Source organism: Anomaloglossus baeobatrachus, chromosome 2, assembly GCF_048569485.1.
Source record: "Anomaloglossus baeobatrachus isolate aAnoBae1 chromosome 2, aAnoBae1.hap1, whole genome shotgun sequence".
Taxonomy (NCBI): domain Eukaryota; kingdom Metazoa; phylum Chordata; class Amphibia; order Anura; family Aromobatidae; genus Anomaloglossus; species Anomaloglossus baeobatrachus.
Window position 1 is genome coordinate 79,768,808 of NC_134354.1, and position 25,145 is coordinate 79,793,952.

A 25,145-nucleotide genomic window follows, 5' to 3' on the forward strand; every position below is an offset into this window, starting at 1 on the left:
AACCTTGAACCAGTCTGTCTCAGAGTCCTCCAAGTGATCATGTGCAAACTGTAGACGAGCCTTGACATGACGCTTTGAAAGTAAAGGTACCTTACAGGCTCGTCTGGAACGGAGACCATTGCAGTGGAGTACGTTACTTATGGTATTGACTGAAACCAATGTCCCCACTGCCATGAGATCTTCCCGGAGCTCCTTCCTTGTTGTCCTTGGGTTAGCCTTGACTCTTTGGACAAGCCTGGCTTCGGCACGGGTGGAAACTTTCAAAGGCTGTCCAGGCCGTGGAAGGCTAACAGTAGTTTCATAAGCCTTCCACTTCCGGATGATGCTCCCAACAGTGGAGACAGGTAGGCCCAACTCCTTGGAAAGGGTTTTGTACCCCTTGCCAGCCTTGTGACCCTCCACGATCTTGTCTCTGATGGCCTTGGAATGCTCCTTTGTCTTTCCCATGTTGACCAACTATGAGTGCTGTTCACAAGTTTGGGGAGGGTCTTAATTAGTCAGAAAAGGCTGGAAAAAGAGATAATTAATCCAAACATGTGAAGCTCATTGTTCTTTGTGCCTGAAATACTTCTTAATACTTTAGGGGAACCAAACAGAATTCTTGTGGTTTGAGGGGTTGAATAATAAATGACCCTCTGAATAAACTTTTCACAATTTAAAAAAAAAAAAAAAAAAAAGAAATAACATTCTTTTTTGCTGCAGTGCATTTCACACTTCCAGGCTGATCTACAGTCCAAATGTCACAATGCCAAGTTAATTCCAAATGTGTAAACCTGCTAAATCTGCAGGGGGTTGAATACTACTTGTAGGCACTGTAGATAGATATAGATAGATCAGGTGGCATGGTGGCTCAGTGGTTAGCACTGCAGTCTGTGCCCACGTGTGTGCGCTCTGCACCGCAGTGTTTTGTCACTGCATGTGCGCTTCAGAGCGCAGCTGAAAAGCTCTGTTCTGAAACTTTGGTGACTGCAGAATTCCTGCAGAATTTGTGCGCTCTGGATGCTGCCTCTCCCTATAGACAGAAAGGAGACAGCATGCAGAGCACACGAAAGAAGTGACATGTTGCTTTTTAGTACGCAGCGATTTGGCAGCATGCAAATCGCTGCATTCTAAAACACAACGTGGGCATGGATTATGCACAATCTTCATAGATTGTGCAGGGGACGCAGGACGCATGCATTTACGCTGCAGTGCAATACGCAGAGTAACTGCATGCAAATACGCAATGTGGGCACAGAGCCTTACAGTGCTGGAGTCTTGTATTCAAATCCCACCAAGGACACCATCTACAAGCAGTTTCTATGTTCTCCCCGTGTTTGCATGGTTTTCCTCCCACACTCCAAAGACATACTGATAGGTAATTTAGACTGTGAGCCCCAATGGGGACAGTGATGATGTATGTAAAGCGCTGTGGAATGAATAGTGCTATATAAGTGAATAAATATTATTATTATTATAGATAATAGATATGAGGTGGATAGATAAATAATAGATCGATATATCAATAGACAGATAGATGGATAGATAGATAAACCCCCCACAATACCCTCTTCTGTACCCCTCACCTCCCTGCAGTATTAGGTCTTGTGTAATCGCAGATTTTTCCAGTGTGTGAACTGTGCTATTACTGTAAATCAGGGATTGAGCATTTACAACTTCAGCTACATTTCTCCAATCGCTACAAGTCACAGTATAAAACAATACAATAGCTGACCCTGCTGCCGCCTCAATTCACACAATGTGCAATATGTCATGGCTGTTCCGGAGGTCCTCTCACCAGGTTGATTGGTGCCTTTTTTGATGTTGTTTTATATAAATCCATCATACAGTTCAAAGACTCATGGATCTTTTTATCTAGTGCTAATTTTTATGGTCTTTACCAATTGGGTGTGTCTCACAAGATCCTCTGGATCGTGTCTCACAAGATCATCTGGAGCGTGTCTCACAAGATCCTCTGGAGCGTGTCTCACAAGATCCTCTGGAGCGTGTCTCACAAGATCCTCTGGAGCGTGTATCACAAGATCCTCTGGAGCGTGTCTCACAAGATCCTCTGGAGCGTGTCTCACAAGATCATCTGGAGCGTGTCTCACAAGATCCTCTGGAGCGTGTCTCACAAGATCCTCTGGGGCGTGTCTCACAGATCCTCTGGGGCGTGTCTCACAAGATCCTCTGGGGTGTGTCTCACAAGAGCCTCTGGGGCGTGTCTCACAAGAGCCTCTGGGGTGAATCTCACAAGATCCTCTGGGGCATGTCTCACAAGATCCTCTGGAGGGTGTCTCATAAGATCCTCTGGGGTGTGTCTCACAAGATCCTCTGGGCGTGTCTCACAAGGTCCTCTGGGGCGTGTCTCACAAGATCCTCTGGGGCGTGTCTCACATGATCCTCTGGGGCGTGTCTCACATGATCCTCTGGGGCGTCTCATGAGATCCTCTGGGGCGTGTCTCACAAGATCCTCTGGGGCGTGTCTCACGAGATCCTCTGGGGCGTGTCTCTAGGCTGCTCTGCGTGATTACCCTGTGAGCCACGTCCCTTTATTAAAGACCATATCAATTAATGCTCAATATAGAAGCTCACATCCCATAAAAAAGGTCATAATTAGATCCCCCAGAGGAGCAGCAGGAATATGAGCACACCCTCACACCGGCGGCAGGGCCTCCTGATTTGTGTGGTCGCATTCTATAGTATTTGTGTTGGTTTAGAGCTTATTTTGGGGGAATATAGTGGATATACAGTTAGTTTTGCGGATTCTGCTCTTGGTTAATGTCAGTCCATGTAAGTAAAGGCAGCCGTGCACCTTATCACTGTGTGCACTGATCCCACCATCCACTGATACAGGCAGAAGAGGGTCCTTGTATAAGACCAGAGCTCCTCACAGTGCACAGTGCACTGCTATGGAGGTGGTAGTGGCCCCTGTGATATGTCCGCTCCTGCCACCATCACTGCCCTGCTGTAAACTCTATATAATCGAGTGCCCCTGATATCACAGTAACCCTCCATTACTGAGCAGTCTGTCCTCTCTCCCCGGCAGCACTGCCGGCAGGAGCCATATGGAGCTCACCCGGCCGGCTACAGGCTGGCACTAGATGTGGCGGGCAGACTCTAGGACCCGGGAGCAGCAGCGCGGGAGCAGCACAGACTCCTCCTTATCTCCAGTGTCAAACTTGACATCAGGCTGCGGGGAGCAATGAGCAGGGAAAGTGGAGCGCGGAGACTCGGCGTGCACAGAGCTGGCCACTGGTAATATGCGCCTGCCAGCAGCCGGCACTGCCAACCATGGACTGTCAGCTCTGCTCCATCCTCTGCCTCCTGGCCTCTGCCGCCCTCAGCTCCGCGCAACTCACCCCGCACCCTCCCAATGAAGGTAAGAGAAGTGCTCCGACTGACTCTGCACTGACTGGGACCCTGCCGCCCGCACAACTCTGCACTGACCCTGCCGCCCGCACTGACTCTGCACTGACCCTGCCCCCCGCACAACTCTGCACTGACCCTGCCGCCCGCACTAACTCTGCACTGACCCTGCCGCCCGCACAACTCTGCACTGACCCTGCCGCCCGCACTAACTCTGCACTGACCCTGCCGCCCGCACAACTCTGCACTGACTGGGACTCTGCTCTGACTCTGCCCCGTGTGATCGGGGACATCTCCTGAAATGCATTAGGTCAATGTCTCCAGATCTCCGGGGTCACACTCTACAATCCCAGCATGGCTCTAGTTGTTACAATATTTAAAGGGACAGCTCCCAGCCCCTCTGTGCGGACCTGTGGGGGCTTCCCTGATACAGTCTCTTGCTGGTTTGTTTTTCATCTAAAAGTTTGATCCCCTTTAAATGACTTTTTAGTACTTTTGTTGATTATGCGCCTCTAATTGTGTCCTGCTGAGTGTTATATGGTGGATTAAGCTTCATAACTAATGGATGTCTTAGGTTTAGGATGGATGTGTCTTTAGAACTCATCTCCAACTTTGTAGACAGATAGATTAGATAGATAGATAGAGGGATAGATAGATAGAGGGATAGATAGATAGAGGGATAGATAGATAGATGGATAGATAGATAGAGGGATAGATAGATAGAGGGATAGATAGATAGAGGGATAGATAGAGGGATAGATAGATAGAGGGATAGATAGATAGAGGGATAGATAGAGAGATAGATAGAGGGATAGATAGATAGAGGGATAGATAGATAGAGGGATAGATAGATAGAGGGATAGATAGATAGATAGATAGAGGGATAGATAGAGGGATAGATAGATAGATAGAGGGATAGATAGAGGGATAGATAGATAGATAGAGGGATAGATAGATAGAGAGATAGATAGATAGAGGGATAGATAGATAGAGGGATAGATAGATAGAGGGATAGATAGATAGAGGGATAGATAGATAGAGGGATAGATAGATAGAGGGATAGATAGATAGAGGGATAGATAGATAGAGGGATAGATAGATAGAGGGATAGATAGATAGAGGGATAGATAGATAGATAGAGGGATAGATAGATAGATAGAGGGATAGATAGATAGATAGAGGGATAGATAGATAGATAGAGGGATAGATAGATAGATAGAGGGATAGATAGATAGAGGGATAGATAGATAGAGGGATAGATAGAGGGATAGATAGATAGAGGGATAGATAGAGGGATAGATAGAGGGATAGATAGAGGGATAGATAGGTAGAGGGATAGATAGATAGAGGGATAGATAGATAGATAGATAGAGGGATAGATAGATAGATAGATAGATAGATAGAGGGATAGATAGATAGAGGGATAGATAGATAGAGGGATAGATAGAGGGATAGATAGAGGGATAGATAGAGGGATAGATAGAGGGATAGATAGAGGGATAGATAGAGGGATAGATAGATAGAGGGATAGATAGATAGATGGATAGATAGATGGGATGATGGATAGATAGATAGATAGATAGAGGGATAGATAGATAGATAGAAATAGAGGGATAGATAGATAGAAATAGAGGGATGGATAGATAGATAGAAAGGTAGAGGGATAGATGGATAGATGGATGGATAGATAGATGGATAGAGGGATAGATGGATGGATAGATAGATGGATAGAGGGATAGATGGGTAGTGGGATAGAAAGGTAGAGGGATAGATGTATAGATAGATAGAAAGATAGCTAGAGGGTTAGATAGAGGGATAGATAGAGGGTTGGATAGATAGATAGATAGAGGGATAGATATATAGATAGAGGGTTGGATAGATAGAGGGATAGATAGATAGATAGAAGGTTAGATAGAGGGATAGATAGATAGATATAGATGATATTAGATACAGATAGAGAGCTGGATAGATAGATAGTAGCTATAAATATATATATATATATATATATATATATATATATATATATATATATATATATATATATATATATATATATATATATATATATATATATATATATAGTTACAGTATATACATATATAGAAAGAGAGAGAGTGATATTAGATATAGATAGATAGACAGAGATGGATAGATGAATGGATAATAGACCTTTAGAATGTTTGTGTTTACGTTTAAATTTGAAAGTTATTTTGCATTTGTAAATATACTCAGTGTAGTGATATGTGCAGGTATCATCCTAATTATGTTCAGTGGAAGTTTGTATAGATATTACTTCAAGATCACATAAGTAACAACATACAGTACAATAAAGTTTCTATGGCTGTGGCTGTTTCTTCAGTGTCCGGTGTATATTCACATATTGTAATATGATAAACCCAGCTCTACCCCATTGCTGAGTTGCTATATCAGTCTATCAGGCCCTTGTTCATTTGCGTTCTTCCTCTGATCTTAATTGCCATCATACTTGTATTTATGTATGAAAAACTATGAGCGCTCAGTGTTGATGCTGTGTATACTGTATACAGTGGACATATCAAGGGGCCTGCTATACAGACCCACTCCCGGGTCCTATAAGCTACAGCACATGATATTGTACAGTGTTAGTGTGTGTGTATATATATATATATATATATATATATATATTTATATATATATATATATATATATATATATATATATATATATATATATATATATATATATATATATACTCACTCTTGGGGTCCTATGAGCTACAGCACTTGATATTATACAGTGTACAATGTGCTTAGTACACACAGTGTTAGTGTGTGTGTCTGTGTGTGTGTGTATATATATATATATATATATATATATATATATATACACACATATATACACACACACACACACACACACACACACACACACACACATATACACACACATGGATATACACACACACAGTATATGGATAGCACTGTGTGTACTAAGCACATTGTACACTGTATATTTATCGTGTGCTGTATCTTATAGGACCCCGGAGTGAGTGTGTGTGTATATAATACATATGTGTGTGTATATGTGTGTGTATATATATATATATATATATATATATATATATCTCTATCCATCTGTATAGCACATAATACATACATTCATATATACAGTATATTTATATAATATATATATACTGTGTATATATATACTTTTCAAAAAAATGAAGGGAGCACTAAAATACCATTGTGCTGTTTGTGTTCCCTTTATTTTTTTGAGCAATATATATATATATATATATATATATATATATATATATATATATATATATATATATATATATATATATATATATATATATATATATATATATATACACACATGTGTGTGTATACATATAAGAAATATGTAGATGTTAATTAGCTATTTGAAAAGTTTTGCAGTGCTTACTAAACTTTCCGTGAAGTTCTGCAGGACGCTGTGATATAATAAGATATACTGGTAGGGGATTTAGATTGTGAGCCCCAAAGAGGACGTTGGGCGATGACAATGTCTGTACTGCGCTACAGGATGTGTTGGTGCCATATAAGCGAGTATAAGTAGATATTGAATGAATAAATATCACTACCAGTTGGGTGCAGTGTCACTCTCAGCTCTGCTGCCCTGAGATCCTCGTGCACCCGACATACCACATGTTCCAAAACATAATTTGTCAGTAAAGTCAAGTTGTCATTTGTCAGTTTTACTCAGTGAAATATCACTCTGCACAAAAGAAACAGACGACCAATACAACTCTGCTACATCTACAATTATTTTGAGAATAATCTGACTTCAGACCCCTCTTGTGACTCTTTTCTCTGCACTCAATAGGCCATCTGCTTAAGAAATCTGAAAGTATAGCATGATAGCAGGCAGCGGAGCAGGAATAAAGGTGGCAGCGCTCAAGGTGTGAGGCTTTATCTGCAGCAGCGGAATTTATGAGGCAAACACTGGAGAAGGAGTAAATCCTTAGTAATTAAGTTACGCTATTATTCCTCCTCGGATTGTGCCCTCCTGTGATACTGTGCACAGTGCTGCTCTCCACTGATAAAGCCAAGTCAAAAATGTCAAATATTAGCACATTTTATACATAAAGTCTGCTGACGAATGGTTCCCGGGAAAATCTTCTCCAGGAAATCCTAAACAGACTTTTCACCTTTCGACTCGCTGAATTGTGCGATACTAGAAATGGGATTATTTTTGCCTGGAATGTTAATGGAAGTTTGTAGGTTTCTAGCAGGGTTCCCCCTGTGTGCTGCTGGATGCCAAAAATTAGAGATATTGTGATTAATGTTTTCGTTAGTTGCCTGGTACAAAGAAAGCATTACAGACGTGTCAGTATAGTGGTTTATGGGATATGTGGAGTGTGAGTGGATGATAGATAGACGGATGGATGGATAGATACGATAGCTGAAAAGATAGATGGGTAGATAGATACTGGATAGAGAGATAGATATTTGATAGATAGATACATAGATAGAGGGATATATATTGGATAGATTGGATAGATGGATAAATAAATCATAGATTGGATGGATGGATGGATGGATAGATATGATAGGTGAAAAGATAGATAGATATTGGATTGATGGATAGATATGGGATAGATAGATAGATAGACAGACAGATAAAGGTAAATATATATTAGCTAGATGGATGGATAGATACAATGATAGGTAAAAAGAGCTAAGCAGATAATAGATATTGGATGGATAGATAAATCATAGAATGGATAGATATGATAGGTGAAATGATAGATAGATATTGGATTGATGGAGAGATCGCTAGATACATAGATAGATGGATAGATAGGATGGATAGATATGATAGGTGAAAAGAAAGTTAGATAGAGGGGTAGATGGGTAGATAGAGGGATAGATAGAGGGATAGATAGATAGAGGGATAGATAGATAGAGGATGGATAGATAGATAGATAGAGGATGGATAGATAGAGGGATAGAGGGATAGATAAATAGAGGATGGATAGATAGAGGGATAGATAGATAGATAGAGGATGGATAGATAGAGGGATAGATATGATAGGTGAAAAGAAAGTTAGATAGAGGGGTAGATGGATAGATAGATATTGGATGGATAGATAGAGGGATAGATGGATAGATATGATAGGTGAAAAGATAGATAAATAGAGGGGTAGATGGATAGATAGATATTGGACTGATAGAGGGATAGATAGATAGATAGAGGGATAGATAGATAGATAGAGGGATAGATAGATAGAGGATGGATAGATAGAGGATGGATAGATAGAGGGATAGATAGAGGATGGATAGATAGAGGGATAGATAGATAGATAGAGGATGGATAGATATGATAGGTGAAAAGATAGATATTGGATGGATAGATAGAGGATGGATAGATAGATAGATAGGATGGATAGATATTGGATGGATAGATAGAGGATGGATAGATATGATAGGTTTAAAGATAGATAGAGGGATACAATGGATCGATAAATGGTGGGACCTGACAGTCTCAATTGAAACGGGTGAAAAAAGTTCCCCAATTTTTTCACATTGCGATTCGGGGGGGTTCTGGTTTTTGTCCTCACTCCATAATGAGATATTGAATAGATCACTATGGGATAGATCAACAGATCTTGAATAGAACAATAGATAATGAGTTAAATAGATAATTAATAAAATGACAGAAAGACATTGTACAGAAAAATACAGATATTGAATAAATAAATAGATGATAGAGAAATAATCGCTAATATGATACATATTTCTTAATTATTGAGTAATATAATGCTGATCAATCATTTGAAACCTTTAGAAACAGATCTAACAGCTGAATTTGTTGCTTAGTATTATTTAGATCTCATAATTACAATGTATCATTTGCACATTTAGTTGCTTTTCCGCAGCCTTATGTAACCCTTTATGGTGTGAGGAGCTGCTACTGCTCTAACTTAACTCTGCTACATCTGACAAACTCAACTCCACTAAGTATGTGTGCTGCTGTACACATTAATCTAAGCCCTCGTGTGTAACTTATTGCATGCACATGTCAGTCTGGGCATTGTATAACGCTTGGTATCACATTTTGGCTTTCATACACAAACATGTAGCAGAGCTGAGTTTCCATTTTACGCCTTCTTGTGTACACCACAAACCCCAGACTTAAAGTAATCGGATGGGTTTACTACTTTGCTATGGAAAAATGCAGAAAACACATTGCAATTAAAAAAAAGGATGGTGTCAAATGGCAAACTTAGCTCTACTATATCTGCACCACAAATGATTGTGCGTCATCAGAGGTAACATTAGAGGGTATAACGTGTGAAGAATAGATTGTTGGGGTCTCTCCTAGGAAGAGATGTCACTTTGACCCTTATATTATGTGTCCGTTTATTAAATTCACCCATAATGCCCACATCATTAATCCGACGAGACCTCAGCAAATGTAAATTTCCCATTCCTGCCTCTTCTATGTCTGTCCTGTCGTTCACAGCTAAGCAGAGCCGGCAGCTTATTCCATTTACACTGAATCTGTAAGTGAAAGGGGAATGAAAGCCACACTCCTAGCATGGCTGCGGGCAGTGTGTGCCCCAATAAATTGCAGTTGCTGTCAGAACAGATGGACCTCAGTGCTGTTCTCAAGGTGTAAAACACGTCACCCTCCCACTGGCCACCATTGTTTCCTGAAGGGTCACTTCATTAGCCAGAAATTGACTTCTTACTTATATCCATTGGTCTGGAGAATGCAGCTTCATTGGATGTATTATTTAATACTGCATATATGTTATGTCACATGTACAGCTCTACGTGTAGTATACACAGTTGTAGAAGTGCAGCAGGTCTGGAGAATGCAGCTTCATTGGATTTATTATTTATTAATGCTTATATGTTATTATGTGACATGTACAGCTCTACGTGTGGTGTACACAGAAGTAAAAGTGCTGCACGTCCGGAGAATGCAGCTTCATTGGATTTATTATTTATTGCTTATATGTTATTATGTGACCTGTACAGCTCTATGTGTAGTATACGCAGATGTAAAAGTGCAGCAGGTCCGGAGAATGCAGCTTCATTGGATTTATTGTTTAATAGGGCGTATATGTTATTATGTGACATGTACAGCTCTATGTGTAGTATACACAGTGCAGCAGGTCTGGAGAACATAGCTTCATTGCTTTATTATTTAATAGGGCATATATGTTATTATGTGACATGTACAGCTCTTCGTGTAGTATACACAGATATAAAAGTGCAGCAGCTCTAGAGAACACAACTGCATTAGATTTATTATTTAATAGGGCATATGTTATGTGACATGTACAGCTCTACGTATAGTATACACAGTGCAGCAGGTCTGGAGAACGCAGCTTCATTGGATTTATTATTTAATAGAGCATTTATGTTATTATGTGACATGTACAACTCTATGTGTAGTCTACACAGATGTAAATGTGGAGCAAGTCTGGAGAACGCGGCTTCATTGGATTTATTATTTAATACTGTATGTATGTTATTATGTGACATGTACAGCTCTACATATAGTGTACACCGATGTAAAAGTGCAGCAGAGTAGAGTATTTATTATCCAATTTGCCATCCATAAAATTATAAGGTCTGGATGAGACAATGGGAAAGTCAGATAACACTGCTTATAAATTAATTGCTTTATTATGTGTTTCAGTCTTATATATAGAGAGATGTAGCAGAGCTGAATCTGGCATTTTGTTCTCTTTGGCTGTGTGCCGCAATAGTACGGTTTGCTGATTTATTTGCCTAAAGAAAGTCACAGATGCAGAATTATGATGTCAGGATGAGTTGTGTCCCGTGGAAAATTTTGCTCTGCTACATCGTTACAGGGTATGAGTCCGAAACAAGGGGGCCTCAGAATATGTGTCCGGGGGTTAATCAGCAAGCGCCAATAGATACAAATATGAATTCCGCAGAATCAATAATATTTAAGAAAACTCATCTTTATTGTAAACAATAAATAAAAACAAAGGATGATAAAAGACAGGATAAGAGGAGGTAAAGGTGGTCACTCCCAAAAATGTGCAAATGATACAGAGCTGTACCCAATAATTATAAGCCTCGTATATACAAGAGAAAAAAGTCCAATAGGGAGATATGAAGTCTTCTGTATTTTGGACTGCTGGTTCCGGCTGCCCTGTGAAAATGACCTCAGTGTTTACATTCTGTTCGTCTTATTTGTGTATCTTCCCTGGTCAGATGTCTATTTTTCACTGATGGCACGCATGCCCATTATAGTCTATGGATCTGGGCATAGGAGTCATGGATCAAATTCACACATTCATCCCACCGGATCATCACTGTGTCCTCCGAGTCCCTCCGCTTTCCCCATCTTATGACCCATTCACACTTCTGTTTTTCTCATACGAGTTCTGTCCGTGTTTCTTACAAACTGAAACCTATTATAGTCTATGGAGCGTATTATAGTCTATGGAGCTGTTCATACGTGTATATATATTACATACTGAGCGGTCCGCACACAATCACAGACTCGTCCGAATCATGGATCCTACTCAGCAATGCGAGTCTGTGGCTCCGTGAATAAATCTGACAGCTCTCAGGTGCCAGCCATGTGCTGTCCGTGTTTGAGTGACTGCTACGAGAAGCCGGAGAAAACTCCATCAGCTTTTTTATCTTTTCCATCTGAGAAGAACTGATGTAAAGCTATGTTCACACTGGGCGTTTTTCTCTGCAGCAAAACCTGAATTCTTAGCAGTAAAAAAGCTGCATTTTTTTCTGCGTTTTAGCTGTGTTTTCTGTTTTGTTTTGTTTTTTCCCTGCATTTTTTTCTGCATTTTTTTGCGGTTTCAGCTGTGTTTTTGGTGCTTTCTGTTTTCTTTTTGTGCATTTTTTTGCTGCATTTTGCTGTGGGTTTTTTTTTCTGCATTTTAGATGTTTTTTTTCTGGGGGGTTTTCCTGCGTTTTATCCTACTTTTTGTTGTTTCTTTCTGCAGCAAAAACTGAATTCTTGTCAGTAAAAAAGCTGAATTTTTTGCTGCATTTTTTTTGCTGTGTTTTTGCTGCATTTTAGCTGTGCTTTTGCTGTGATTTCTGTTTTGTTTTATTTTTTCTACATTTCTTGCTGCATTTTGCTGTGTTTTTTTTCTGTGGTTTAGCTGTGTTTGCTGTGTTTTTTTTTTTTTTCCCCTACATTTTTGATGGATTTTGTTTTTGGTTTTTTTCTGCGTTGTTGCTGTGTTTTCTCTGCGTTGTTGCTGTTATTTTTGCTGTGTTTTTCTGTTTTTGTTTTTGCTGTTTTTGGTGTTTCATTTATCTACAGTACATGTTTGAATAAAGTTAGTTTTATTCACCAAAAACTGAGTAAAAAACACAGCTGCAATTTTACACTCTTCATTGCTTTCAATAGCAAAAAAGCAGCTGAAACTCTGAAAGAACTGACACGCTGCATCTTTCAGAAACGCAACAGTTTTCCATAAGCAAGTGTGTGGGTCTGTCTGTGTGTGGGTCTGTCTGTGTGTGGGTCTGTCTGTGTGTGGGTCTGTCTGTGTGTGGTTCTGTCTGTGTGTGGGTCTGTCTGTGTGTGGGTCTGTCTGTGTGTGTGTCGGCCTGTGTGTGTGTCGGTCTGTGTGTCAGTCTGTCTGTATGTGTGTGTGTGTCTGTCTGTGTGTGTGTGTGTGTGTTTGTCTGTGGGTCTGTCTGTGTGTATCTGTCTGTGTGGGTTTGTCTGTGTGTGTGTGTGTGTGTGTGTGTGTGTGTGGGTCTGTCTGTGGGTCTGTCTGTCTGTGGGTCTGTCTGTGTGGGTCTGTCTGTGTGGGTCTGTCTGTGTGTGGGTCTGTCTGTGTGTGGGTCTGTCTGTGTGTGGGTCTGTCTGTGTGTGGGTCTGTCTGTGTGTGGGTCTGTCTGTGTGTGGGTCTGTCTGTGTGTGGGTCTGTGTGTGTGTGGGTCTGTGTGTGTGTGGGTCTGTGTGTGTGTGGGTCTGTGTGTGTGGGTCTGTCTGTCTGTGTGTGTGGGTCTGTCTGTGTGTGGGTCTGTCTGTGTGTGGGTCTGTGTGTGTGTGGGTCTGTGTGTGTGTGGGTCTGTCTGTGTGTGTGGGTCTGTCTGTCTGTGTGTGTGGGTCTGTCTGTCTGTGTGTGGGTCTGTCTGTCTGTGTGTGGGTCTGTCTGTCTGTGTGTGGGTCTGTCTGTCTGTGTGTGGGTCTGTCTGTCTGTGTGTGGGTCTGTCTGTCTGTGTGTGGGTCTGTCTGTGTGTGGGTCTGTGTGTGTGTGGGTCTGTGTGTGTGTGGGTCTGTCTGTCTGTGTGTGTGGGTCTGTCTGTCTGTGTGTGTGGGTCTGTCTGTCTGTGTGTGGGTCTGTCTGTCTGTGTGTGGGTCTGTCTGTCTGTGTGTGGGTCTGTCTGTGTGTGGGTCTGTCTGTCTGTGTGTGTGGGTCTGTGTGTGGGTCTGTGTGTGGGTCTGTCTGTGTGTGGGTCTGTCTGTGTGTGGGTCTGTGTGTGTGTGGGTCTGTGTGTGTGTGGGTCTGTGTGTGTGTGGGTCTGTGTGTGTGGGTCTGTCTGTCTGTGTGTGTGGGTCTGTCTGTGTGTGGGTCTGTGTGTGTGTGGGTCTGTGTGTGTGTGGGTCTGTGTGTGTGTGGGTCTGTGTGTGTGTGGGTCTGTCTGTCTGTGTGTGTGGGTCTGTCTGTGTGTGGGTCTGTCTGTCTGTGTGTGGGTCTGTCTGTCTGTGTGTGGGTCTGTCTGTCTGTGTGTGGGTCTGTCTGTCTGTGTGTGGGTCTGTCTGTCTGTGTGTGGGTCTGTCTGTGTGTGGGTCTGTCTGTGTGTGGGTCTGTGTGTGTGTGGGTCTGTGTGTGTGTGGGTCTGTGTGTGTGTGGGTCTGTCTGTCTGTGTGTGTGGGTCTGTCTGTCTGTGTGTGTGGGTCTGTCTGTGTGTGGGTCTGTCTGTCTGTGTGTGGGTCTGTCTGTCTGTGTGTGGGTCTGTCTGTCTGTGTGTGGGTCTGTCTGTCTGTGTGTGGGTCTGTCTGTCTGTGTGTGGGTCTGTCTGTGTGTGGGTCTGTCTGTGTGTGGGTCTGTGTGTGTGTGGGTCTGTGTGTGTGTGGGTCTGTCTGTCTGTGTGTGTGGGTCTGTCTGTCTGTGTGTGTGGGTCTGTCTGTCTGTGTGTGTGGGTCTGTCTGTGTGTGGGTCTGTCTGTCTGTGTGTGGGTCTGTCTGTCTGTGTGTGGGTCTGTCTGTCTGTGTGTGTGGGTCTGTGTGTGTGTGTGTGTGTGTGGGTCTGTCTGTCTGTGTGGGTCTGTCTGTCTGTCTGTGTGGGTCTGTCTGTCTGTGTGTGGGTCTGTCTGTCTGTGTGTGGGTCTGTCTGTCTGTGTGTGGGTCTGTCTGTCTGTGGGTCTGTCTGTGTGTGTGTGCGTACATGAGATTTCTGGAATCTCATAGGTTTTGCTGGTTTTGTTAAAAGCAGCTTCTTATTAGGATGGATTTGCATAAAACTAATAAAAAAAAAAACCTGCAGCAAAAACACAATGTGTAAATAATACCTTAATATGACTAAACGTTGATGCAAATCTGATCTCACTGATAAAACTCATTATTTGCCTACAAAAAAACAAATCACTGATGTCTGATTGAGGCCTTATGGAGAAAAATAATTGTTCCACTGATAGACACGGACAAAAAATGGCTAAAAATCAGATCCAGAACGTGTATGATAAAAGCAGTCAATTTTTTTTTCTCACTTGCAAAAAAAATAAAAACATCTAAATGAAACCTTATTACATTCATAAACATGTAGCAGAGCCGAGTTTGCCATCCATCTAGTTAGTGGTATTTTCTGTGTGCTATAACCTACATTCACGGTTTACCTATGCTCCTCAGACATGCCAGCATTATACATAAGGATGCATCGTGCCAATAATCTCCGTCCTGCCATACGTATCTGTACATTGTATATTCAGTAATGAACATGTTTTGAGAGAAAATGTAACATTTGCAGTAATTACGCCTCATTTCCATCTAATTGTGAATCATTGGTGTTGAAATCTGTGTATAGTACATCTATAATAAAGCTTCATTCAGACGTCTGTTTTCTAAAATACGAGAATAGAATCAACCATTTTTTTCATATTTTTGCTGATTCCAATTTTGATCCATTTTTGGAATTTTTTTTTCCATCACTGTGGCATCTTTTTTTTTTTTTATACTGCTACCCATTATAAGGTTAAATGCAGGTAGCACTCCATGACACATGAATGCTGAGTGTGTCGACGCCGTAGAGCCGGGTGTGTCGACGCCGTAGAGCCGAGTGTGTCGACGCCGGTGAACTGAGTGTGTCAACGCCGGAGAGCTGAATCTGGCGACGCCGGAGAGCTGAATCTGGCGACGCCGGAGAGCTGAATCTGGCGACGCCGGAGAGCTGAATCTGGCGACGCCGGAGAGCTGAATCTGGCGACGCAGGAGAGCTGAATCTGGCGACGCCGTAGAGCCGAGTGTGTCGACGCCGGTGAACTGAGTGTGTCGACGCCGGAGAGCTGAATCTGGCGACGCCAAAGAGCTGAATCTGGCGACGCCGGAGAGCTGAATCTGGCGACACCGGAGAGCTGATTCTGGCGACGCAGGAGAGCTGATTCTGGCGACGCAGGAGAGCTGAATCTGGCGACGCAGGAGAGCTGAATCTGGCGACGCCGGAGAGCTGAATCTGGCGACGCCGGAGAGCTGAATCTGGCGACGCCGGAGAGCTGAATCTGGCGACGCCGGAGAGCTGAATCTGGCGACGCCGGAGAGCTGAATCTGGCGACGCCGGAGAGCTGAATCTGGCGACGCAGGAGAGCTGAATCTGGCGACGCCGTAGAGCCGAGTGTGTCGACGCCGGTGAACTGAGTGTGTCGACGCCGGAGAGCTGAATCTGGCGACGCCAAAGAGCTGAATCTGGCGACGCCGGAGAGCTGAATCTGGCGACACCGGAGAGCTGATTCTGGCGACGCAGGAGAGCTGATTCTGGCGACGCAGGAGAGCTGAATCTGGCGACGCTGGAGAGCTGAATCTGGCGACGCAGGAGAGCTGAATCTGGCGACGCCGGAGAGCTGAATCTGGCGACGCCGGAGAGCTGAATCTGGCGACGCCGGAGAGCTGAATCTGGCGACGCCGGAGAGCTGAATCTGGCGACGCCGGAGAGCTGAATCTGGCGACGCAGGAGAGCTGAATCTGGCGACGCAGGAGAGCTGAATCTGGCGACGCAGGAGAGCTGAATCTGGCGACGCAGGAGAGCTGAATCTGGCGACGCAGGAGAGCTGAATCTGGCGATGCAGTTTCCCACCTAGGTCGATATTATGTGCTTCTTTTGGTCTCTCCATGACACAACCACAGGTTAACTGACTGTACTTAGTTCTTGAGGGAGTTACTCAAAAAGTCTAAAGGGTGCGTTACACGCTGCGACATCGCTAGCGATTGCTAGCGATGTCAAGCACGATAGCTCCCGCCCCCGTCATTCGTGAGACATTTGGTGCTCAGTGCCGTAGTGAACATTATCACTACAGCAGCGTCACACGCACATACCTTATCAGCGACGTCGCTGTTGCTGCCGAACAATCCCTCCCTCAAGGGGGAGGTGCGTTCAGCGTCATAGCGACGTCACTGCGCCGTCACTAAGCGGCCGGCCAATAGAAGCGGAGGGGCGGAGATGAGCGGGACGTAACATTCCGCCCACCTCCTTCCTTCCTCATTGCCGGTGGACGCAGGTAAGGAGATGTTCGTCATTCCAGCGGTGTCACACGAAGTGATGTGTGGTGCCGCAGGAGCGACGAACAACATCCAACCTGCAGCAGTAACGATATTAAGGAAAGGAGCGACGTGTCAACGATCAACGATTTTGAACGATTTTGCGATCGTTGATCGTCGCTCATTGGTGTCACACGCTGCGATGTCGCTAACGGCGCCGGATGTGCGTCACTAATGACGTGACCCCTGACGATATATCGGTAGCGATGTCGCAGCGTGTAAAGCACCCTTTAGTGAAAAATTCTGTTCTGCTACATCTAAATGGTATTATAAGTAAATATTAGCCGCCTCCACATGGGGGCATCACACAGACGAGCCCCTTACTAACCCCTAAAGAAGCCCAACTTTGGAGCAAGCAGGGAATAACGAGAGGGACTGTACAAAGCTCTTGTTCTGTGAGCGCCGCCGGTATATATAGAGTATATAGAGTATATAGGAGGCGCTGTGCTTCTGCTGGTCTGCCTGCTTAAGGGCATACATTTTCCCCTTGTTGATAGTCTTTAACATTTAACTTTTGACCCAAGTCATTAACAGGATTATCCGAAAATGTATTTAAGCTTCTCTGACAGCCGGGATTGTTCCAATAATATTGTGTTTGTGAGGGCAAAGCCCATAAGGAGGAAGGGGAACGTAGACGGCGATATATGACCATTGCCGTAATGCACAGTCTCAGGGAGTTGGTGAAATTAGAGTACAATATCATTAGATGTAGCAGAGCTGAACACGTTACATGTCAGTCCACTGAGGGAAAAGTATGGCAGGGGTAGTAGTGCTGTCATTCCACTCATTGCCAGCGGTTTCTGTGGTTTTACATAGGACTGCAGGAAAATATAGGTGCCTCAGAGATGTTTTAGGTGCACTGTGCCAAATTAAAGGGGTTTCCACTTTTAACAAAGTGGTCTCTAAATGACTGCAGATATGTAAAGTAACAAAGCCAGACTATAATCACCCTCCCCAGGTCCAGTGATGGCTCTCCACAGCAGTTCCAGTCCTGTTTTAGTTTCAGCGATGACATCCGAACTACAGAGTGACTTACCGCTGCAGCTAATCACTGAGCTCAGCAGCTCATGTTGTCTGCCATCATCATTAATTTACATGGCTGCAATCGTTTGGGGACCGCTTATTTGAAAGTGGAAATCCCTTCAATGTGGACCTGAAATGTCTGGGTTTTTTTGTGCATAATATAGGATGGACTGTTTTCGATTGTTGTGCTGGATTCCATTTTTACCAATTTTTTCGTCTGTGTCCATTCTTTATCACCAGTTTGGCATTCGCTTTCCTTTTATGCCCCAAAAAAGTACAAATTCCAAACTTCTCCAGGTACATACATTAAACAGTAAAAAAAGGCTAGCACGAGGATGACTCACGGATGGCACGGTGATGACTCACGGATGGCACGGTGATGACTCACGGATGGCATGGTGATGACTCACGGATGGCACGGTGATGACTCACGGATGGCACGGTGATGACTCACGGATGGCACGGTGATGACTCACGGATGACACGTGATGACTCACGGATAACACATGATGACTCACGGATAACACATGGTGACTCACGGATGGCACATGATGACTCATGGATGGCACATGATGATTTATGGATGGCACATGATGATTCATGGATGGCACATGATAATTCATGGATGGCACATGATAATTCATGGATGGCACATGATGATTCATGGATGGCACATGATGATTCATGGATGGCACATGATGATTCATGGATGGCACATGATGATTCATGGATGGCACATGATGATTCATGGATGGCACATGATGATTCATGGATGGCACATGATGATTCATGGATGGCACATGATGATTCATGGATAGCACGTGATGACTCACGGATGTTACATGAATGCAATGTGTGCTGTCCTTTATTTTCATGGATTTATTGATCTGAATGGGTGCGCTTGACATGTGACCCAGATTAAATGCAAAATACTTTCTCTGTTATTTTCTATTTTACACTTGATTCCAAAAAAACATGGACATGGGAACAACACCATAGACTACAAGCTGTTCTGTCCATGAAAAACGTGACACACGGATGTCTGAACAAGCCTTTACGTGAAGCGTTGTGTAATGATTTCCACTAAGAGTAACGGTTCTGGTGCTCGGAGGAACCACATGGCCCATTAGGTTCTAACATTTAGCAATTAAAATAATGTGCAGAAACCACCGATAATAAATACCCCATGAGATTTGCGCTGACAGCCTTGGCTCTGCTGCATCTGAAGCTTTTTAGGAATGGTTTTGAACAAAAAAATTGTTTCTCTGTGTTAGAACAATGCCACAATCGCTTGGCTCTCATTATCATGGCGTGATTAAGTCTTCACTTGTCTTTGTGATGTCCTCTAGTCTTAATTACTTCCGAATGCTATAGACGAAGTAATGATCCTAAAGGGAAGGAAGCGAATCCTATTAGAAGAAGCCCAGGAGTCTGCATCCTACAGATGAGCAGCAGATAGCCGAGTGCACGGGCGTCCCACACCATGGAGATAGCCGAGTGCACGGGCGTCCCACACCATGGAGATAGCCGAGTGCACGGGCGTCCCACACCATGGAGATAGCCGAGTGCACGGGCGTCCCACACCATGGAGATAGCCGAGTGCACGGGCATCCCACACCCTGGAGATAGCCGAGTGCACGGGCATCCCACACCCTGGAGATATCCGAGTGCACGGGCGGCCCACACCATGGAGATAGCCGAGTGCACGGGCGTCCCACACCATGGAGATAGCCGAGTGCACGGGCGTCCCACACCCTGGAGATAGCCGAGTGCACGGGCGTCCCACACCATGGAGATAGCCGAGTGCATGGGCGTCCCACACCATGGAGATAGCCGAGTGCACGGGCGTCCCACACCATGGAGATAGCCGAGTGCACGGGCGTCCCACACCATGGAGATAGCCGAGTGCACAGGCATCCCACACCCTGGAGATAGCCGAGTGCACGGGCATCCCACACCCTGGAGATATCCGAGTGCACGGGCGGCCCACCATGGAGATAGCAAAGTGCACGGGTGGCCCACACCCTGGAGATAGCCGAGCGCACGAGCGGCCCACACCATGGTGATAGCCGAGTGCACGGGCGGCCCACCATGGAGATAGCAAAGTGCACGGGCGGCCCACCATGGAGATAGTAGAGTGCACGGGCGGCCCACACCATGGAGATAGCCGAGTGCACGGGCGACCCACACCCTGGAGATAGCCAAGTACATTGGCGGCCCACACCATGGAGATAGCCGAGTGCACGGGCGGCCCATACCATGGTGATAGCCGAGTGCACTGGTGGCCCACACCATATGATAGCAGAGTACATTGGCGGCCCACACCATGGAGATAGCCGAGTGCACTGGAGGCCCCCACCATGGAGATAGCCGAGTGCATGGGCGGCCCATACCATGGTGATAGCCGAGTGCACTGGCGGCCCACACCATATGATAGCAGAGTACATTGGCGGCCCACACCATGGAGATAGCCGAGTGCACTGGCGGCCCACACCATGGAGATAGCCGAGTGCACTGGAGGCCCCCACCATGGAGATAGCCGAGTGCACGGGCGGCCCACACCATGGAGATAGCCGAGTGCACTGGAGGCCCCCACCATGGAGATAGCCGAGTGCACTGGCGGCCCACACCATGGAGATAGCCGAGTGCACTGGAGGCCCCCACCATGGAGATAGCCGAGTGCACGGGCGGCCCACACCATGGAGATAGCCGAGCGCACGGGCAGTCCACACCACGGTTGATAGTAAGGGCCGGACTGGGGCAAAAACACTGGGAGGTGGAAATGGACACAGGCTCATACGTGGGAATTGGTGCAAACCCTGGAGATGTAAAGAGAAGCCCCTCGAAGACGAGCACATGGCGGTTGATACTGGATCATGTGTCCTACTGTCCCGATATAGGTTGTATTAAGCATATCTTATCCTGGTGAGAAAAAAAAGGGGGAGGCGGTCTCAGAGGGGTCTCACTCCTTTAGGGTACGGTTCCACTTGTGCACAGCTTCTGACATGAGAGCATCGGAAGCAATATACTAAAAACCCTCTGCTGTGGCGTCAGTCGAGGGTCATGCGACTGTGATGGGATCTTGCAATCTGATCACATCTGTGGAGAAGATGGAGGAAGCACTTTCTCCCCAGTTGTCAGTTTATTCTGAAATGTTTAATAATTGTTTTTCTGTTCATTTTTTATGTGTTTTTACTTACGATTTTTCCCCATTGATGGGACATAAAGTCTGTAGAATGTAGTATCTAGAATATACAGTATGTATGTATGTATGTATGTATGTGTATCTATATATATATATATATATTATATTATATTATATGCACACACACAAAATATCTAAGTATAGGGTCTAGAATATATATATATATATATATATATATATATATATATATAATATATATATATAATATATATATATATATATATATATATATATAATATATATATATATATTCTAGACCCTATACTTAATAGATATTTTGTGTGTATAATATATATATATATATATATATATATATATATATATATATATATATATATATATATATATATATATATATATATATTATACACACAAAATATCTATTAAGTATAGGGTCTAGGATATATATATATATATATATATATATATATATATATATATATATATATATATATATATACATATATTCTAGACCCTATACTTAATAGATATTTTGTGTGTATAATATATTTATATATATATATATATATATATATATATATTATACACACAAAATATCTATTAAGTATAGGGTCTAGAATATATATATATTATATATATTATATATATATATATATATATATATTCTAGACCCTATACTTAATAGATATTTTGTGTGTGTGCACATAGGAGAGATGTACAGTATATTGAAGATAGTGAATAAAACCTTACGAATGTCTCAGATTCCTTTTTCTGTAGTTAAGATGTAATTGGATAATTTTATGATTATAGATGTAATTGGGTTATTACTATCTGACACATATTTAGTTCGGAAGATGATTTTGTTTGAAAAATGAATATTTTCTGTGATTTCCCTTATGTGTGGTATCTGTGGCTCCGCACACTGTATACTGTATTATTACAGTCACCCACTATTCGTATCTGTTTGTTTTCTGAACTTTTTGATCCGTTGCTAACTTTGAGACTCCTTTTTGACCCCACCATATTCACAGCAGATTTATCACCTACATTTGCTTGTAACATACAGAGATTTATAGAATACAGCCTAGAATATATTTACACTATGTGCAGAATTTTTAGGCAAGTTGTATTTTAGAGGATTTTTTTTATTATTGATTAACAACTATGTTCTCAATCAACCCAAAAGACTCATAAATATCAAAGCTTAATATTTTTGGCAGTTGAAGTGTTTTTTTTTTTAGCTTTGGCTATCTTAGGAGGATATCTGTTTGTGCAGGTAACTATTACTGTGCAGAATTATTAGGCAACTTAATAAAAACCAAATATATTCCCATCTCACTTGTTTATTTTCACCAGGTAATCCAATATAACTGCACAAAACTTAGAAATAAACATTTCTGACATGCAAAAACAAAACCCCAAAAAATTAGTGACCAATATAGCCACCTTTCTTTCTTGATGACACTCAGCATCCTACCATCCATAGATTCTGTCAGTTGCTTGATCTGTTTACGATGAACATTGTGCGCAGCAGCCACCACAGCCTCCAGACACTGTTTTCCCTCCCTGTAGATCTCACATTTTATGAGGGACCACAGGATCTCTATGGGGTTATGATCAGAACAAGGGGGACATGTCATTATTTTTTCATCGTTTAGACCTTTACTGGCCAGCCACTCTGAGGAGTAGTTGGATGCATGTGATGGAGCAGCATGAGAATCATGTTTTTCTGAGTGATACCGACTTCTTCCCGTACCACTGCTTGAAGAAGTTGTCTTCCAGAAACTGGCAGTAGGTCTGGGAGTTGAGCTTCACTCCATCCTCAACCTGAAAAGGTCCCACCAGTTCATCTTTGATGATATCAGCCCATACCAGTACCCCACCTCCACCTTGCTGGCGTCTGAGCCGGAGTGGAGCTCTCTGCCCTTTACTGATCCAGCCTCTGGCCCATCCATCTGGCCCATCAATAGTCACTCTCATTTCATCAGTCCATAAAACCTTTGAAAAATCAGTCGTAAGATATTTCTTGGCCCAGTCTTGACGTTTTATCTTATGTTTCTTGTTCAGAGGTGGTCGTTTTTCAGCCCTCCTTACCTTGGCCATGGCCCTGAGTATGGCACACCTTGTGTTTTTTGATACTCCAGTAACATTGCAGCTCTGAAATATGGCCAAACTGGTGGCAAATGGCAGCTTCTTGCTTGATTTTCCTCAATCCATGGGCAGTTATTTTGCGCCTTTTTTTGCCCAACATGCTTCTTGCGACCCTGTTGGCTATTTGCCATGAAACGCTTTATTGTTCGGTGATCACGCTTCAAAAGTTTGGCAATTTCAAGACTGCTGCATCCCTCTGCAAGACATCTCACAATTTTGGACTTTTCAGAGCCCGTGAAATCTCTCTTCTGACCCATTTTGCCAAAGGAAAGGAAGTTGCCTACTAAGTATGCACCCCTTATACAGGGTGTAGATGTCATTACACCGCACCCCTCCTCATTACAGAGATGCACATCACCTGATTTACTTAATTGGTAGTTGGCTCTCAAGTGACCGGCTTTCAGGGTTATCACACACAGGACGGCAGCGAGAGATTATTCTACTATTTATTATTGGGTATCGGGGGGAACTTGTGGAAGCGGAGAACATATAGAATCCATTTAGATCTTTTCATAGGTGTTAAAATTAGTACAAGGAAAAAAGTAACTTTGTGAAAAGCAAAATACTTTTTTCTTGCATTTTTATACATCCACAAATGCAACAACCCAAACTAATCTCATCATATGATAGCGAGATATAAATGAGAAAAACAAAGACCTACAGACTAATATGTAATTTTACATGTATATTTTAATATTTCGTTCTTCCAGTGATATTATGATGATGCATTAAGACTATTGATTCTTCTTTTAAGGTAGGGAAATCTATCATATAACTTTCCTATAATCTGGTATAAATGGATGCAGTGATGATCGATGATGGATTATCAGATGTGGTAGAAGTATATAACGCGCACTAGTAAGAGGAGAACGGTCAGTGTTGGGACTTGTTCACACATTGTGTTTTTGCTGTATTTTACTGCACCAGCAAATTGAATGTGGTTTCTGAAATCTCATGCAAACGCTGATTATTTTTTCCTTGCAGTTTTGAAGTAGTTTCATATCTGTAAGGGTATGTTCACACTTCTGTTGTTTTGCTTCCGTCACAATCTGTCGCCCTGAGGAATTACGGTATCCTGCAAAATATTTTGCAGGAATCCGTTTTTTCCCCAGAGACTTTTATTAGCGACGGATTGTGACTGATGGCCCTGCGTTGCATCCGCCGCGTGACGGATCAGTCATTTACTGATTGACTGTCAGGCAGGAGCAACGCTGAATGTAACGGTTTTTTTTTTGAGCGGCAAAAAAATGGACTCTGTAGGATTCCGTCGCCATCCGTCAAAAGCTATAATGGATGTCTATGGTGCTGGATTCCGCCGTAATCCATCACACAATGGAATCCAGTGCTGGATTCCTTCATGCTCTACTGAGCATGCCCAGCATGTTTGGCACACTCATTGGGCTATCCCAAACACAAACAAATCACGACGGATCCGTCACAAAACGGACGCACAACAGATGTAACGGACGCAACGGATCAGTTATTTCACAGGATTCCTGTGAACGGAATCCTGTGAAATAAATAATCCGTTGCATTAGTTGACATCTAAAAAACGTCAGATCCGTCGTTGCGTCTCAATGACGGACCTGACGGAAGCAAAAGTATAGAAGTGTGAATGTAGACTAACGTCAGTTCTTTCAGAGTTTTTGTAGTATTTTTCACCCATTCAAATAATCAAAAAGAATGCAAGAAAGTTGTAACAAAACTGTAACAAAAA

General features: G+C 43.1%; 1 protein-coding gene across 2 annotated transcripts in view; it reads left to right on the forward strand.

The window, feature by feature from the left end:
- Positions 1-3,181: 3,181 nt before the first annotated feature.
- The window catches only part of EPHA3 (EPH receptor A3), a 597,724-nt gene continuing 575,760 nt past the window's right edge, over positions 3,182-25,145 (forward strand). For both annotated transcript variants that reach the window (XM_075335117.1, XM_075335118.1), the window contains exon 1: positions 3,182-3,361. In XM_075335117.1, the coding sequence (XP_075191232.1) occupies positions 3,274-3,361 (88 nt within the window). In that variant the 5' untranslated portion in view covers positions 3,182-3,273. The remainder of the gene's footprint in view (positions 3,362-25,145) is intronic.